This window comes from Buteo buteo, chromosome 19 (assembly GCF_964188355.1).
Source record: "Buteo buteo chromosome 19, bButBut1.hap1.1, whole genome shotgun sequence".
Lineage (NCBI taxonomy): Eukaryota > Metazoa > Chordata > Aves > Accipitriformes > Accipitridae > Buteo > Buteo buteo.
The window spans coordinates 29152068-29169704 of record NC_134189.1 but is presented as its reverse complement, the minus strand read 5'-3'; the positions used below and the strand labels follow the sequence as shown (position 1 = coordinate 29169704).

General features: G+C 36.1%; 1 protein-coding gene across 2 annotated transcripts in view; it reads right to left on the bottom strand.

The window, feature by feature from the left end:
• Positions 1-17637, bottom strand: part of ARFGAP3 (ARF GTPase activating protein 3) — a 37397-nt gene that overhangs the window by 14358 nt on the left and 5402 nt on the right. For both annotated transcript variants that reach the window (XM_075051885.1, XM_075051886.1), the window contains exons 2-9: positions 16670-16788; positions 15404-15476; positions 12398-12529; positions 10260-10343; positions 7810-7897; positions 7351-7407; positions 5536-5582; positions 3166-3311 (exon numbers count right to left, since the gene is read on the bottom strand). In XM_075051885.1, the coding sequence (XP_074907986.1) occupies positions 3166-3311; positions 5536-5582; positions 7351-7407; positions 7810-7897; positions 10260-10343; positions 12398-12529; positions 15404-15476; positions 16670-16788 (746 nt within the window). The remainder of the gene's footprint in view (positions 1-3165; positions 3312-5535; positions 5583-7350; positions 7408-7809; positions 7898-10259; positions 10344-12397; positions 12530-15403; positions 15477-16669; positions 16789-17637) is intronic.

Here is a 17637-nt window from a genome sequence, read left to right as displayed (position 1 = left end):
ATTGTCATAATTATCCAACTCTGACATACTACAGTACTGTGGCATTCACTAATAATGCCTTCCCCTAATGCACAGCTTGGCCCTGCTGTGTCTCCCTCCCCTCACTCCCTGCATGCTCCTACTGCTTTTAACACTTGCTAGACATCCACTCGCGAGACAAGTGCTAGAGGCAGACCACACTTCACTGATGCTGCCCTTCCCTATGCCCCAAAAGGTGTCTCAGAAGAGGGGAGGAGAGAGTCTTTGTACTCCCAAAATGGAATATACTCTGTATTACAGAAACTTTGAAGCATCCAAAACTTATCATTGCCTGCACAGCTGGCAACACATCTTCTCATCTGAAACATCCCCACAGTTTAGGTACAGTAAGCTGTCTTTCTGAGATGCCATGAACCTTCCTATACCTCAAAACAATCTTAACTATTTTCCAGTAATACCAGTGTAGCAGAGACAGAAGTTTTTAATACTGATTACAGAATTGTAGAAACACTGCTTAAACTTAATTTGTTAGTTTAAAAAGGATACAAATAGTAATTTGAATGAGCAATGAAGCAATATTTTAATTCATAAGTTGTGACTGGCATAAAGTATAAAGGAACACTATCGAAACGTAAATGAGATTTGGGATGCTGCTGGTAGACATCCTGCTGCAAGTAGAAAGGAAATACATAAGTCTGAAAACCCTTGTAACTTTCCATCCATTTTGTGCAGAAGCAGGAATGAAAAGACAACAAGTTTTTGACCAAGAAGTATTTTCTTCCAGTGTCTCTCCTAACTATTTGATTACTAACAGGCTCTTCTGAGCTTGATTTTTTCTGGTCCGATGCATACTGACTTAACTTTAACCAAGAGTACAAGATGCCCCTACCAAAGTTCATACCCTGCTGGTTAGTGCATCTCCTGCAAGACAGGAGCTGTGTGGCTGAACCTGTTAGAACGAAAAGGGCACAGCATCTAGTCATCTCCTTCACAGACAAGGGATGTAAGTACCAGCCTGCTATAAGGAACAGGACATCACTCATCCGCTGACGAGGCATTTCAAAAAGGAGGAGAGCCATCACAGTCTTGCGATGATTAGGTCTTGACTGGGGCTTTCAAAGGACTTGGAGCCAGGACTAAAAAAAAAAATCACTACATCTTTTATTGTTATAAGCATCTAAACATAAGTCAGACACAAACCAGGATGCATCTGTGGAATGACTTTTGAAACCAATAAAACCAGAAAAATACATTTTCAAAGCACGGAGTATGTTCAGGGATGTTTTAAATCAACTCTTACAGTTTAGGACCAACTGTTACACAGAAAAATTGAAAATGTTCTCCAAAATTCAACTTGAAACCACTACTGATAAAATCTACCCAGCACTTTAAGGTAGGCTGCTAATCTTTCTACTTATGAAATCTGTTTTATGAAAAATCTTATTTGCAGTTGATTAAAACAAATGGGGATACTGATCGATTTTTTTTTAAAGTAACTCCAGTTACCTATTCTCTTGTGCACAGTAGAAAACAAAGAAACTGTGTACCAATTATAAAATCACATTTTAAGTTTTAAGCCTCAGGACTCTAAGTACTAGACTATAAAAGCATCGCTTCAATTCCCACCATGTAACAAGGCCACACTGAATTAATTTACTAAAGGTCATTCCTCAAACTTTTAAAATTAAAACCGCCACACAAATTAGTTGGAAGCAAATGCAATTTTAAAAGTATTCACCCTTCTTTAATTTTGGTATATACTGCCATCTACAGTTAAAAATCCAAAAAATTAATCTCAAGGGAAATGCAGTTATCTTGCCTCTACTGGGATTGGATCTATAAACTGAGGTGTATGTGCACCTCTCATGTTTGCAGACATTTCTAGAGGATTCTGGCCACTGCAGAAAGCTTGTAGCAACCTTACACTAAAGGTTGCCTTGGATCTATATAGACATTTCTGAGACAAAACCCAAATCACTACTTGGGACTTTCTTCCAAACTGAATAATATCATTAAAGAATAATAACAAATAATAATAAACAATAATTTTTTTCTTGTTATTTAGTAGTCCATTCCTCCGAGTCACTCTACAGGTAGTTTTTGGCAAGCACTGAAAAGCATAACTTTGTGGTAAAAATACTTCAGAAAAAAGTAATTATTCCCTTGTGATTAATATTTTCAATGCACGCAAAACATCTATTTCTGCAGAGGCTACATAAAAGTGAGCAAAAGGAGTAGGGAGGAGATTACTGACCAAAGAGCTTGGTACCGTGAGCTCCAACTGATCCTGTAATTATGTAATAATTCAGAAAATTTCTCGATAGGTTATAAAAATGATGCATCTTAGCACTTAAGAGAGGATGTTAAACTTTACAACAGTAAAAGTGTACACTAACCAACTCTTTAATAGTCTACTTCTGATGACAACTAACAAAATGTTAGAAATCAAAAACGTGTAGCAGAGAAATGTAGTGGAAGGAACCAAGAACAGCACCCTCTGAGCTTTAAGAGTTCAGTATTTATTAATTAAGATGGACTAACAGATTCGAGACCTCAGACAAAAATATCCAAAGGGTTTTGGTGAAAATGAAGGCAGTTCCAGTATAAAACAGCTGAAACTTAAGCAGACGATTCTAGCCATACTTAAATTCCCCCCTGCCTTCAGCATAGGAACTATTGCCCAGTAAGTACAAATAAAGCTGAGTATTTGTATGTTCCCTATGTTCTTAGAAAGACTGTTTCAAACAGTATTCAGTTCACCACACAAAAATAAACTAGGTAACTAGCATGGGGTAAAGAAAGTTCAAGAGGCAAGAATCTTCTGTGATAATACTTAAATTTAACATATTTTAGATTTATTTCACTTTTTCTTCACATGTATCAGTAGAATGACTCCTAATTTTCTGTATTAAATAACACTAAGGTTATTTTTAAAGATAGCATTTGGCTATTTGTACAGTAAATCATCCACTGTAGAAACATATACTTAATGGCAAAAGAAAAAGGGCAATGGCAGAATTACTGTTTGGCCCACCTCATCCACATTTGTTTGTTATTTTTTAAACCAAGAACTGAAGTTTTATTTGCGTGACCTAATCCCTGGTAGTATTTAAAATGTTGACAATTACTTCATTAATGTGAAATTAGGCTTCATGGTTTACCATTGTATATATAATTCATACTTACAGTGGCTCTTCCTTCTCAGTTTTCTTACTGCTATGAAGATCCTCTTGTTCCTTCATTTTATCTACAGCTTGTGCTTGTTTTTCAATCTCATTAAAGCTTTGGCTGCTCACTTTTTGTGCCCCCAAACCACCTTTTTTGGCACCAAGCTTGATTTATTGAAAAACAAAAACAAAAGCCCCAACATTATAACTGAGACAATCACCTCAACTGACTTAACAGTCAACTTTGAATGCAACAGCAAACACTATACACTGTTCGGGAGCATATGCAAACAACAATGAAAATCTGGAGCAGAGAAAATATTTTTTCATGTTTTGAGCCTCTACACGCTCCTTCTAAGTCTTACAAATTTATTTAGCTCTGCAGTCAAGCATCTCAGGGTAATGAAACTATTACAGTTTTAATTGTTCAGAGGTTGGCATGTTCAAATAAATATTATAATATATAGCATAACTTTAGTTTCTTAATAATGATTTTGTTGCATAGGTATAACATAACAAAATTTGTTGCAATGGAACCCTTTGGTGCTCATTCACTTAATTCACAATTTACATTTAGAAGTTGCAAAGATTCTTGATTTAGTTCTCATTGGCCAGTGCTACTGTGTTATCTTAAGATTAAATATTGATTTATTCATATTTTTAATAAACATGTACATAGGTATTTACTGATTTATGGTAGGAGAGCAATATACAAGTTTTGTATATACGTATATGCATGATTAGCCTTTGCATGTGACAAAGCATTGTAAACTTTTTCTAGATAAACACATCAGCTGAGAGGTTCCAGTTTTGCACTCGTTCTTTTAAAATAATGCTATTTCTAGTTCATATTACTTCAATACAGGGATACATATTCTTTCACTCTGATTATCAAAGATCTGAAAACACTTAATACTACAAATACGAATAGATACAATGATGCTAATTCAGATGGTGACACAGCACTCAAACTGCTGTTCTTAGTCTCCTGTGTGTTTAACTCCTCATCAGCAACACTGCAGCAATATTAATTTTCACATTTCCCTTAACCTTTTAATACTTTAAAGTCTTCATGTAAAAGCTCTGGCCTATGTACATACAGTATTAGGCTCTGACACTACTGTTCACAAACTGTATGTGCATCTGTGAACCCAGTTATGTTGTTCTTGCTGTAAGGGAACATACTTGCACTACCACTTAAAGTAAGAAATTCCTCTTGCGTATTAGGGCCCTCTAGTGGGAGCAAGAAATAATAGGTTTCAATCTAAATTAATCTGCTCCAATAAACCTTCAAAATCTTTTGCCATACAACAGCCCAGACTTAAAAGAAGTGACTCTCTGTAACATATTATCACCCTAATAGCCTAATATTAGGGCTAGTTTCATGGGCCTCAAGAGCCATACATTCAAACCCTAGCTTTTCCTAGCTAACTTGAGTTAACTTGAGCTGTCTTACTCAGTTTCCAGGTTCCTTGAACCATCATTCTGACATACTCAACTCTCCTCATGCCTTCTTTACAGAGACCAGATGCCTAAGAAAGTGCTAAGTCCCCATCCAGAAATAAGTCTGTAAACTATCTTGAACCTATCTTGAATTGAATGCAGCTGCAAGTTATCTATAACTACAACCAAATACCATAGGGCTGTGTGGTACCAGATGAGGACTGCTCCAGAAATACAGGTCTGAATGTCTCAAACTCACTTTGTATTGACAGATTATGCCACACATGCACATTTAGCCACTCAGAAGTGCTGCTGGAACTCCCTCTATTTTCAGGATTTGCTACAAAAAGATCTCAGTGCCAACTAACAGGTTGGCCTGAAGAACTAACAGGGCCTGAAGAAGCCCTGCAACCCAGTATCAGCAAGTGAGAAGGAAGGTTACAGGGCACCAGCAGAGTTACAGGGACAATGGTTGTGAAAAGAACTGAAGAGAAGTGGGATACAGATCTTGACATCAATATATGCTTTGACATTTTTATTTTACTCGTTTTTGAAAAAATATCACCTGCTGTTCAGGTCCAGACAGCACAAAGAAAATGACACTCAGATATGCATGTGGAAGTCTAGACAGTTCACTGAGCAATATACATGTAAACAGACTTAGGATTTATCTGAGATCAGAAAACAACCCACAGATCTGAAGCACTCTACTACATAATAACAGTAACCTGTTAGACAAATTCATCTTAACAGTAATCTATTTTCAAACAGACCACTGAATGTTTTGATATAGAAATGGTTTTCAATTCCATTTTAGTTTCATAAATTGTTACCGATGCAAGTACTGTTTAGTGCTAACTGACATGATACATTTCTATATTGCAATCTACATATTTCTAGAGATCTATAATACAGTTAAAAATATGCATTATTTATATACACTTACCCCCTTCTTAGCTTGATTTGGCTTCTTTTTTATGAAGGTGGTGTTGTCTGCAAGGGTTAAATGTACATTACTTGACATACAATTTTATTAATTCCAGAACTGCAGAAGATAATTTCCACAATATCAGCCACAAAATAGTTTTTGGAATTTATTTTAACAGTTTCTGCACTAAGAGACTGAGATACTAAATGAGTTACAGGGAACAGAACTGTGAATATCTCCAAGAAAATGTGGGAAACTGCCTCTGTTGGAGGATATGGCATCTCTTGCAAATACAATAGGAATAAAATTACAGCTCAGTTTTCAGTTGTAGATACCTGCCAGTAAACAGACCAAGAATGCAGGCCTTGCTATTCTGAATCAGACTAGAGGTCCACCTGATCCCATACCATTTCCAAGATGCATTGTTTCCTGGACAGAAAGGTATTGGCTATGTTTAAACCCACCAATGATACAGATAAAACATACCTGTATCATCATAAACAAAATCACAAGCATTATCCGTGGGGACAACATACTCTATCACTAGATTGAACAGCTTTGTTCAATTGCCTAAGTACAGTATTGGGAGTCTAGATTTATACATAAAGTTTGAAAGTTCCAGTCTTAATGCTTTGTATTAAATCTTGAAACATAGAAATGAACCTATGTTCTGCTCTGCATGGTCTGACACAACTCCTAATCTTGATATTTTTAATGAGACCCCAGTAGGACTCACTACATTCTGTAAGACACTGTACTGTGCCTTCTTGACAGCTACCCTGAGCCCAGGTAAATCTCCCACAATCAGTAGTTTTCAATCAACAACTCCTATTGAATGCTTGTATATAGACAAAAACTGGTTCGAGCTGAAATTTGGTTGGAAACAGGCATACACAGGACAGAGATTCTTCATAGAAGATACAACTTGTGATGTCCAAAACAAGCAAGAAAAGCCCTTGCTTTATGAGAACATGTGTTAAAGATACAAATGAGAAAACCAGGAAGTGTATGCGGTTAACTATTTTTCCTACTCTCCAGCTCTCAAAAAAAACCCCCAAAACCACAACCAAACCCAACCAAGTGAATATAAAACAGTGAAGATGACCATATCTTCCTGAAGTACTACTGAGTTAGTCCCAGCCACCACTTCTTTACCACCCCTGTGCTGCTGAGAATCAATACTCTTTACTTTCAGAAACCTGCTCCTGCAGGATGATCCTCAAAATGATAAATCACTGATGTATTTTATTCTATTCTATTTTCCTCAACTTCTTTTTACTTACTTATAGTATGATACACTCTTCAGTGTTAAGTAAATTAAGACTCTGGACGTTGAAGATATTGTATTACTAATACAAGATTTTTCCAGTCTAAATTTTTGTGCTCAGTTTTCTGAAAAGGGAGCCAAAACTGCATCTACATTGAAAGACTATTAGTACAAGATGTGTTTGCTTAACATAAGTAACAGGCCATTAATCACAGCTCAATGCTCTATTCCACCCATGTGCTTCAAATGCAGAACTTAAAGCAGTCTAACAGGTGTAAAACATTAATGGTCACCTTTATTAGGTGTGCTATCTGTAGCATTTAAATTCATCAGGTCAGCTAAGATAAGATAGATAAACCCAGAAGAACACTGACTAAAATTGATTTCTCAGAAGGAGTAAACTGTTTAACAGAAGTTGTAATACAAATTCGGATGTTTCAACTAACTCATGCACACCAATACTAAAGTAAGAATTCCACATCTCTTCCCAGTCATACATTCCCTGTACAAATGAATATTTAAGCACACTATACTGGCTGCTATCTTCTTCCGCTTACACTCATTACCTAATGCAGCTTTTGGTGATGTACCAAGGCAATCAACACTCGGTCCATGATCTGGTCCTAAAACATAATGAATAACAAGGGTAAGAACATCAGAAGGCTCTTTAGAATGCTTAAAATGCCAAAACACAACTCACTGTACTCAGGGTACTGTTTTGATACATATAGTGTAATGTGTTATTTCTATCACAGCTTTACCAGTTACTAAAAGACCAGCAGGCACCCAAATTCATCTGAAATATTTTGAATCAAATTTTAATTTGAATTTCTATTAAACATTATTGAAGGAACATGCAGTCCCACACAGTCTAGCATAATTCTTCTAAAAAGTCCATCCTCTCCAAAATTCTTGCGTTACTAGCATGGTTAGGTTATTTAACTATTAAAGGAGGGTAAAAAAGAGCCTAAACAAAGAGACTACCAGAAAGCTGCAGCTTATTGTTAACAAAGATTCAGTCATACCTTCACAGCATTCTGGAATATTTTCTGAAGTTTTCTGCTGTAGAGAAACTGGCTCTGGCTCTGATAACACCCACTCTGTATTCTTTGCCTTGAAAAAAAATTATAAAATCAAAAGTGCACACAAAATAGAATACAGCAAATAAATACAAGCAGTAAGCTCAAAGATTGCCTAAGCATTACTGACTACTTAATATTGGATTCTTATGACTACAGCTTCTAGGTTTAAAACCTGTTCCCAGAAAGGCAGTTATTAAAGTTACAAGAAATGCCTACCCTTATTAAAAACGAGCTGGTTTCAAACTGCTCCTGAGCACCTGTATTTCCCTCTCAGGAATTTCAGTATGTTTACCATCCAAAAAATAATATGCATTTTAATTGTACTTTAGATTTATTTATTGTATGCTGGCTATTAATTGTTTTTATTCATAACAGTAATACAGGACAGGAAATCTGGATCATTTATTTACATACAATCACCAAGCCTTCTCCCCACGCTAAGCTCTTGCACTTCCAATTTTCTAACACTTAATTTTTGATTGTGAGCAGTCCTCCCAAGTCCTCCTCATGAGTCCTCCCACTTCCCTCAGACACATCCTCCCCTACAGGCAGGTTTGTGACCTGGTCACAACAATATCAGCTTAGTATTATCTTTTCCACCAGTGCTGTGCCACTGTCAGTTCATGTTTATTCAATCTCAAAACTTCCTGACATCTCTCTCAAAACATCCATACCCAAATAATCTCTTGCCCTGAGGTACCCAGACTGCTTGTCTCTAACATCCTGCCTTTGCAGCTACCCAAAAAGTTTGCTGTGAAAATTTAATTTATCCTACCCATACATTCCCTTAAGAGGGTTTGTATCAAGTTCCTACTTCTTGTCCTCAACCACAAAAATATTTACAACACTTTTCTGCTTAAAATTCTTTCTCTTTAGCTTGTCTCAGTGTAGGGTTCAATTATATGGAACTTAGTTACTGGGCCTGTGTGGTGGGTTGACCCTGGTTGGATGCCAGGTGCCCACCAAAGCCGCTCTATCACTCCCCCTCCTCAGCTGGGGGGGGAGAAAATATAACAAAAGGCTCGTGATGCAGGGCACAGTGCTATGAGGGCTGCTGTGGGGAGTATTAACTCCATCTCAGCCAGACCCAATACAGCCTGAAAGTAGCTCATGGTCGCAAGAGCGTTCCAGACACCTTTAGAAGGCCTTGAACAGAATAAACAAGAAGATAGAAGAAGAAAGATCCCAATTAGAAAAACACAGGTGCACATTCCACGATAAAGGGAACTTGGCACAAACAACCTCAATTCAGGGGCTTATCTTGACCAATTGGACTGAGACAAATTTCGCATGCTCTAGTTAACATAGCCAATTATGTCCTGTGTTTATGCGCGTGTACAGAGTCAGTATAACTAACTGTATCTTATGTTTATACGCGTGGACGGTATCGATATAACCAATCACATTTTATGTTTGTGCACGTGGACACCAAATGCTTGCATGCAGCAGCCAATTAGAGCTTCTGGGCAACTTAGAGAATTGTATAAGAATGATTAGCTAGGCTCAATAAACTGGCGACTTTAATCATCATATTGGTGTCCTGTCATCCGGGCCCCACATGGAATAACCCTAAACTCTACATCTACACTCAACCGCAAGCATTCTTCCAAGTTGCCTTTTGCAAACAGAAATATTCCATTTATTTTTCTACTATCAGGACAGAAGATCTTCTGGTGAAGACACTAGAATTCACAATAACTGATTTTTTTGGTCTTGGCAATGACCATTTCTGAGTAATACAACAATCTTCCCTGTCTGTAAAATGCAAATACTCTTTCACGTTTTCAAAGATGCTGATATTAATTTTTATAAGACATTCAAATATTTGCTGAAGTAGAAGTTCCTAAAATAAAACAAATAAATAGCAAAAAGGCTGAATTTCCCTTTAAAATGCACCATTTTTGAAACCTCACAAATACAACAAAACCCAAAATGAAAACCAACAGTAGCCATAGCCTTCAGAAAGCTACTTTAACATTTTCAAAGAGGATGCAAGTATTCTGGAGGAAGAAAAAAAGCTTCTGCTTAGCAAATGTTTTAAGAACCATTAAACTCTTCTGATTAAAAACCAAAGTTACCACATAGTGTATTTAAATCAGAGCACTCCCAAGCAAGGAATCATGAGTCCAAGTGGAACTGTATGCATACAAAAAACCCATAGTTTCATTCCACATTTAGCTACTATTTGGGTCATTCTAAATTATCACCTTAGAAAGTGGTTCACATCCAGGAAGAATTCTGAGACCCACAGAAGGAAAAGCAGATAAATGTTAACTCACTGACCTACCCTTTCTCTATAAGGTTTTCTTTCAGGGTTTAATCTTCATCAGAGAGCACACAGTTAACCTAAGTGTTTAGAAAGCTAACAAGAATTAAATACAGGTAATCTATACCTTGAGAGAAACATGGGATGCAAAAAAGTCTTCCTCTTTGTTTTGAGGTGACACAGGTGGCATTCCACATCCATCTGTCCACAGCTAGAATTAGGAGAGAAAGCGAGAGAATTTTACAGGACAACGCCATTAATATATTTTTTTCAAATGCAAAAACTACTTTTTTTTTCCAGGTTAAAATTTCCGTGATTTTTTTTTTCCCTGGTACATAATTTTTCCTTACAAATTTATTCAAGCTTCAATATATGACATTCCTTTTTTTTTTATTTCATACATCTTTGATGTGTTCCTTCACATTACCCATTTCCTTCCTAACAAAATGCTCAGTATAAGCTCTGCTACAATAATACTGTCAATATTTAGTATCACTAGACCTTTATAATAAGTAAGTTTTTTCATATTCGCATATAAGGTATTTTCTCTCTAATATTCTTGCTTTGCCCAAAGCAAAAAAACCTGAAAATAATAACACTAGCAGTCACTGGAAACAGTTGTCAGAATTGTACCAGTGTGGCCTGGTACTCTGATGAATTTTCCCACCTAGTCTGAGAGTCCCAAAACCTGTGCTACACTTAAAGCACAGTTTTGCAAGATGCTAACAGCTTTGAGCAACGCCTGATCTCAGGGCAGGCTGGAGGGCCCGCAGTGCCACAGATCGTTCTTAGCATCGTGCAGGACAGGACTATAACCTGTGATCTGCACTGCAAGGTTACTCACAGGCAAGTAATTTCTCATGGTTCTTTCTACTATGTGCAAAAGATACATGAGCAAAAAGGATGACCTCTGTCAAAAAGGTTACTGAATGTGCAACAAGCTTACCTCATCATTCAACAATTGACTCTACCAGTAAGTTAAGAGAAGAAATTTTTTAAAATGTGACAGGGGAGGGGATGGTTGGTACTAAATCGAATTATCTGAATAATTTACTTCAGGAATTTAGATAGCACATAATCACGTTTGAAGTATATAATTAAGAAATATATTTACTAATTTTTTAAAATAAAAAATACATAATTAATATCAAACAATTGGGTGGAATCTGTAATTGAAGCAAGATAATCAGTTCTTCAAAGTGTCATTTGGGGAACTTACCCTCAACTTAAATCCACATGGTATATTATATTTACTTGAACATGTTTTACGTCTAAAGCTGTTTAGTAAGTCAAAAGAAATATTCTCCAAAGTTAGTGATGTGAACTATACTGTCTATAACATTTATAACATAGAATAATTACAATCCATTAAATTTCATGCAATTTGATGCATAGCTTAGAAAAAAAATGAAGCTTTCTTGTTTTTCTTTTAATTCCCGCTCATCTGATCAACTTCAAATGAATCAGTCATGGACTTTAACAAGCTGAATTAAACAATCAAAGCATGCTTTCTGTGTATGCAGAAGAGAACTGTTGTCAAACTTATTTAACACCTCAACAAACTAATTCTGCATACTTTCCTAATAACATCTTCCTGTCAGCAACCTAACAATGTTTTGACAGTACGCATGAACTGTTTCAGCATTTTTATGGAGAACAACAAGTTCAGGACATACAAAACCTGCCAATTTTTCCAAGATTATTTTTGTAGGGAAAAAAGCAAAACCACACATTTATTTACCTGTTCAAATCAAATCCCAAAGTACAAATATTTTGTAGTTAATTCTATTAGCACTTTTACATTTTTACATGCTGTACTTCTAAATAATAATTCAGTTCCAGATAAGCAAAAATAAAACCACTACATCGTTCATGGAGAATTGCTGACATTTTTGTTATGCAATACCACTAATATAATTTTGGAGCACACCTGCAAACAAACAAATTTCCGTTTTGTAGAATACCTGAAGTTTCTCCCTAGAACTCCTATAAGTTACTGCAAATGCTAAAAATTACTGTTTTGAATAACCCAGAAATGATCCTGAAATACCTAGTTGAGCTCTATCTCAATATTCTTTTTCCAAACAAAAAAGGTAAGCTACAAGTAGTTTACTCTCCAGCTTGCCTATTCACTGCAATGTGTATCAGTACCTCCCCAAGACAGATAATCTTTTGCATTACTAATTAGAAACTTAAAATGACTCTAGGGAGAAAGAAGACAAAATTTTTCAGAAATCTGAATGACACAGGACACACACTACTCACATCAGTACCATACTTTCTTGTTGCCTGTGTTGCAAGAGATTTAATCTTCTCCTTGTAAAGCTGAGCACCACGACTGTTATACTTTGCATTGCTATCATTTGTTGTGCATCCATGTTGATGGAAAAAAGCAGACTATGAAGCAGAACACAGAAAATGCTATGAGAAACAGGTTTAAAAACTAACGTCATTTAACATAAAAATATATCGCAATGCAGCAAAATACTGTGCTCCTCTACCTAGTTCTAATCTTTTAAATTATGAAGTCCATGTATATTTCCAAAATAAAAAGAAAACTCCATTCTGGCAACCTCTTTACATATAAATAAAACAACAGAAAAAACAAATACATTAGTAGGATGTGTTAAAAGCATACACAAATGCAAGCTTGCCATCATATACAAAGAATCCTAGTTCTGAAATTAAGTGTAGAAAGGAAGACGTAAAATTGATTGCCAATACCTGTGCTTCAAAGGACACTCCTGATACTCTAAAAGGCATTGCTTGGCTTCATCTCTAGCATGCTAGAGAGAACAATGTATGTTCAATAGCACAAAATGACTGTATAAAAATGGTCTTCCTTCAAAAGAAAAGTGTGTATGCACATATATATGTACCCATATATATTTATATGCTTGTGTATTTATAAAAAATATAAATATATAAATGAAAAATTTTATTCTTATTTAGGATCTTAAACCAAAAGCAAATCAATACATTTATATCAGAGTTCCACAAGTGTTTGAAAGATAAAAAACCAACAACAACAAAAAAATCATTTTCTCAGTACCTATAATTGACTAGCAAATCATATCATACATTCTTGCATGGAAGAACATGTCAGACTATTACAGTAAAAAATAATAAACAAGTTTCTGATAGGATCAGCAAGTCTAGATAACCTAAGGTTATGACCTAATATGCTGCAATTGCAAAGCATAAATCTAGCATACAAGTACCAGGCTTCATATAAAAATTAAGCAACAACCATGCAGGAGAGAGATAATGCCAGTCACTTCAGTGATTACAACAGAAAGTCTTGAACATCACAGATGCCAAAAAGACTGCATTTTTGCATTTAATTACATACACCTATGAACTTGATATCAGAGCTTTTTTTTGTAATTCCAATCATCAGAGAGATTTGTTCTGAAAATAAAAGGAATTAACTTTTCAGATTTTCTAGCAATCTGATACACAGCTACGAAGCTCAGGACTGCTGTTAGCCAAGACTCAGCATCATCAGGCAATTACAGAATACAAAGGATTAATGTTAATCTGATAGTGCTTCTAAACAGTAGTTAGTAAAAATAGAATTTGGCATTTAATTGAAACAAAAAGGGAATGTTTTTTAATGCAATTAGAAGAAAAATGTTAATTTTACTTTTTAAAATGTCTAGACACTTTACTAAACTGGTCTTTAAAGGTTCAGGTATTAATCTTCCTAGGCAATCCAAAACAGGCCTTAGTGAATTTGAGGTATTTGAGGAGTGGCTATGGGTATATATCACCTCTTGGTACAATGTATGATAGGAAACAGTGACATCCAAACAGAAAGACAAAACCTCATAAAATTAAATAATAAAGGTTTACTGTTATTCTTCTGGTAATATACTTTCTAAGATTAACTGAAGTACTTTTCAAACTTTGCCGTCTCTTCTTTCCAACTGCCTTAAACCCTTTGTATAGCAAAGTTTATATCGTCTAACCAAAGCTTTTAAGCCTTTGGCTAAAAAAGAAAATATTTTTCATGCAAAATCTCTCTCTTCTGATTAGCCAAAACTGTGATTTTTATGTACTAAGTGGCAGAACAGAAACTCAATGGCAGTATTAAGACAGAAAGGTGTAACTTAGAAAGGATAGGCAGAAGAAAAAGAGGGAGAGGACACCATGCAACTGCTCAGATCTGCAAGACAGAGACAGTGACCTGCTGAATGCCTTATTCAAAGAAAAAGGTTTGATTGGAAAATGCAGAAATGGAAGATAAATAATAATGATCCTGAATTAATAATTTTTTGTAGGGAAACAGGAAAAAATAAGAAAAAACCAGCAGAATATTAAAGTGTTAGACTTAAGGAAAGTAGATTGCTAAGAAAATTGTTAAGAAAAAGCCTATGGAAAGCAAGTTTGGGTGAAGTTTCTTAAAAGAACATTAAGGACAAAGCACAAATGAAGAAAGATAAGGGGTAAGCATTCAGGGAATTAGAAGAAAAGCAGAAATTGCTTAGGGAAGTTGCATGGTGGTTGCAGGATGGGTCAACTTAGGGAAGCAATCTCAGTTCTTGATGGTCAATCTGAAAAAAACATGCAAAACCAAGCAAGATTCCAAAAGAGTTGACAAATGAAAACATCCTCTTTTTAAAAGGAGATTGAGAACAATACAGCAGTCAACATAACTTCAATTTACAAAAATATTGTGTAAAAAACTTATTCATAAGTACATAAAAAATCAAGTTGAAAGTGACAGACAATATGAAGTGGCCCCAACCAAAGCACTGCTATTCCCTCTCTGACAGTGTAGCATGTCTTATTTTGACTTCAGTTGTACCTCAGGTATAAGTCAGATCTCGACTTCAATGTGACTTTTGACAGTGTCATTTTTGGCATGATATTTTCATAAACCATGTAAGGAAACAGAGTCACAAGAAGATACTCATAAGCTAGGTTTACAAGCTGTTGGAAAGCCATCTTTCAGCAGCTGTCAATGTTTCCCTGTTACATTAGACACGTATTGACAAGGAATCTGATCTGGCCTTTTCAGTGATTTCTATTAATGACTTTTAAGAAAAAAGAAAACATTTCCAGATTATACCAAGATGAAAAAGTTGCAAGAAGTATGGAGGATGAAATCAGCATTCAAAGGAATTCTTAAAAACAAGAGGGGGGGGGGAAGAGAGAAATGGACTAGAAAAATAAAAATATGTCCAAGATGCAAGTCGATAATGACAGACAATAGCTTCCAAGCCTAACAAACTTCAACGTGCAAAGCAAATTCTCAGGAGTACATACAGCATTTGCATTTCCTCCAACTTGCATGCATCTCAGTTGAAACCAAGACCAATTTGAATCCAGTTCTGTAGATCTAAATAGAAGGAAACATTTTTAATGTTATCTTCAAAGCCATTTAAAATTTCTCTTCCCTTTTTTTTTTGTAAAGTGTTTCTCCCCCCCCCTTTTTTTTTGTAATGTGAAAAACAGGCATCTATAGAAAAAAAAAAATCTGTGACAATACATTATGTGCAAAACAAATTAATAAAGCCATGTAGAACTGCCACAGTTTTTCAAACTGTAAAAGCTTGAAAAAAATGCACCCTCTGGCTGACAGGTTTTCCCTTTTAAAAAGCACCAGTAAGATACATTTTCAGGAATCACATTTTAACTCTGTCAACAAGAGATGACAATCACATGTAATGGACAAAGTGACAATTTGCGTGTCATATCACAACAAAAATTTGGAGCTCAGTGAGTATAAGGAGAATTAATACTGTGATCAGGCCTCTTGTAATGCTCCTGTATTCAGTGAAAAGGCAGCAGAGGAAGAATTTTAGTTGATGGAAAATGGCTGCTTTTATTTGCAGTCCACTCTTGGACACATTGCTCTCACTCACCTCAAGCAGAACCTTCAATTTCCAATATGTAATTATTTATTAGGCCAAAAAGGCCCACAGGCCATCAGTTAGGATACTCACCTGAAATGTGACAAGGTCAGGGTGCAGATTTACTGCACGGACTGATTGACTAAGCTAAACAGCTGCCAAAACGGGTAGCCCTTTACAGCACCCCAGTACTAGCAGTCAGGTAACACCATCATGAACTGCTTCAGGAAGCAAAACTGGCAAAACACTACTTAGCTGCCTGAACTAGCTTTGCTGGGGGTCAGATTAGCTTTATGATCAATACACTGTAACACTGTTGAAGATGATAAACTAATATTTGCCTCAGTCTTGATGTGGAGGAATGATAACACACTTCAACATGCTTACTCCGTTCTTCATTTTCATCATCTCCAATGTAGAAACAGACCTGCCAACAAACGCGCGCTACTAATGCAACAAGAAGGTAATGGGAATGGGTGCATGGTACAAATTCTGCTGAACCCTATCTATTTACCAAATTCCCAAGCAGCTACCAGATACATCAAAGCCAATACAAACATTAAAAAGGTCTGAATCAGTAGTTGAGAGAAGAATGGGTTTTCCTCTCTGAGCAGGTATCTGAACAAACAAAAACATTAAAAAATGCCATTTTAACTATAAAAATATACAAACTACTTACCGAATGAAACTCAAATGAACACCAAGTGATCGATGGGTCCCTGAACAATCAATACAGAGAAAAACTCCATATGTTATGCTTGCCCAGCTAGGGTTCTTTGCTCCGCAGTCAAAACACACCTTAAAGAAAATAAAGATCGGTAACAGGACTTGAGCATAACCACATCTTACAGTTGTATTATAGGTCATGCTAACACCCTTGCAGTGATCAAGCTTAATTAACTCACCCTTACAGCATTTGTTGACATGACAACTTCATATTATCCTAATTTTATAAATATAAAGAGGAGTTACACAATCTGCTCACACTTGTGTGTCTTTGCCCTAACTAGCCAGGACTGCATGCCTTCCCAGTTTCCAACTATAACCAGTGTACATAGGGACCACAGGTTGAGAAACCGGGTCAGAGAACCTACATCAGTCTAGTTCGAGCACACATTTAATGGAGTACTTCCAGCACTTCTGAAATATGAAAGCGTTTAAGAAATATTTTCCCGAAGGCAGGCTCTCTTCATGACGTACCACTGAGCCTACTCTTTCCTCAGAACGTACATGCTACTGCAGTAATCAGCAGCACTAATGACGTCATTAGCTACTTTCATAAATAGAATCCTTGACCTTTAGAGCAAGCCTCTGAAATCCAGCTGTGTGAAGAAAGCATCCACACTGCACTGCCTAGCCTAGCCCTCTCTGCCAGACATGACTATTTGTAAGATACATCACACACATGTATTACTGTATCAACCTTTTAACTGTCCATAGCACAGACCAGTTAAAAAGCAAATATGCCCACAACTACTGCATAGACAAAACCAGGAATTTCTTATCCTCTGCCACCACATTAGACTCCTAACATTCAACTAAAACTACAAGAGGTATCTGTGTCTATATCTCATATACTTTGCAAGTCTGCAGGCCACAACTTTCACATCCTGTGTCAGTTATTCTGAATTTTGTGCTTCTTTGGCC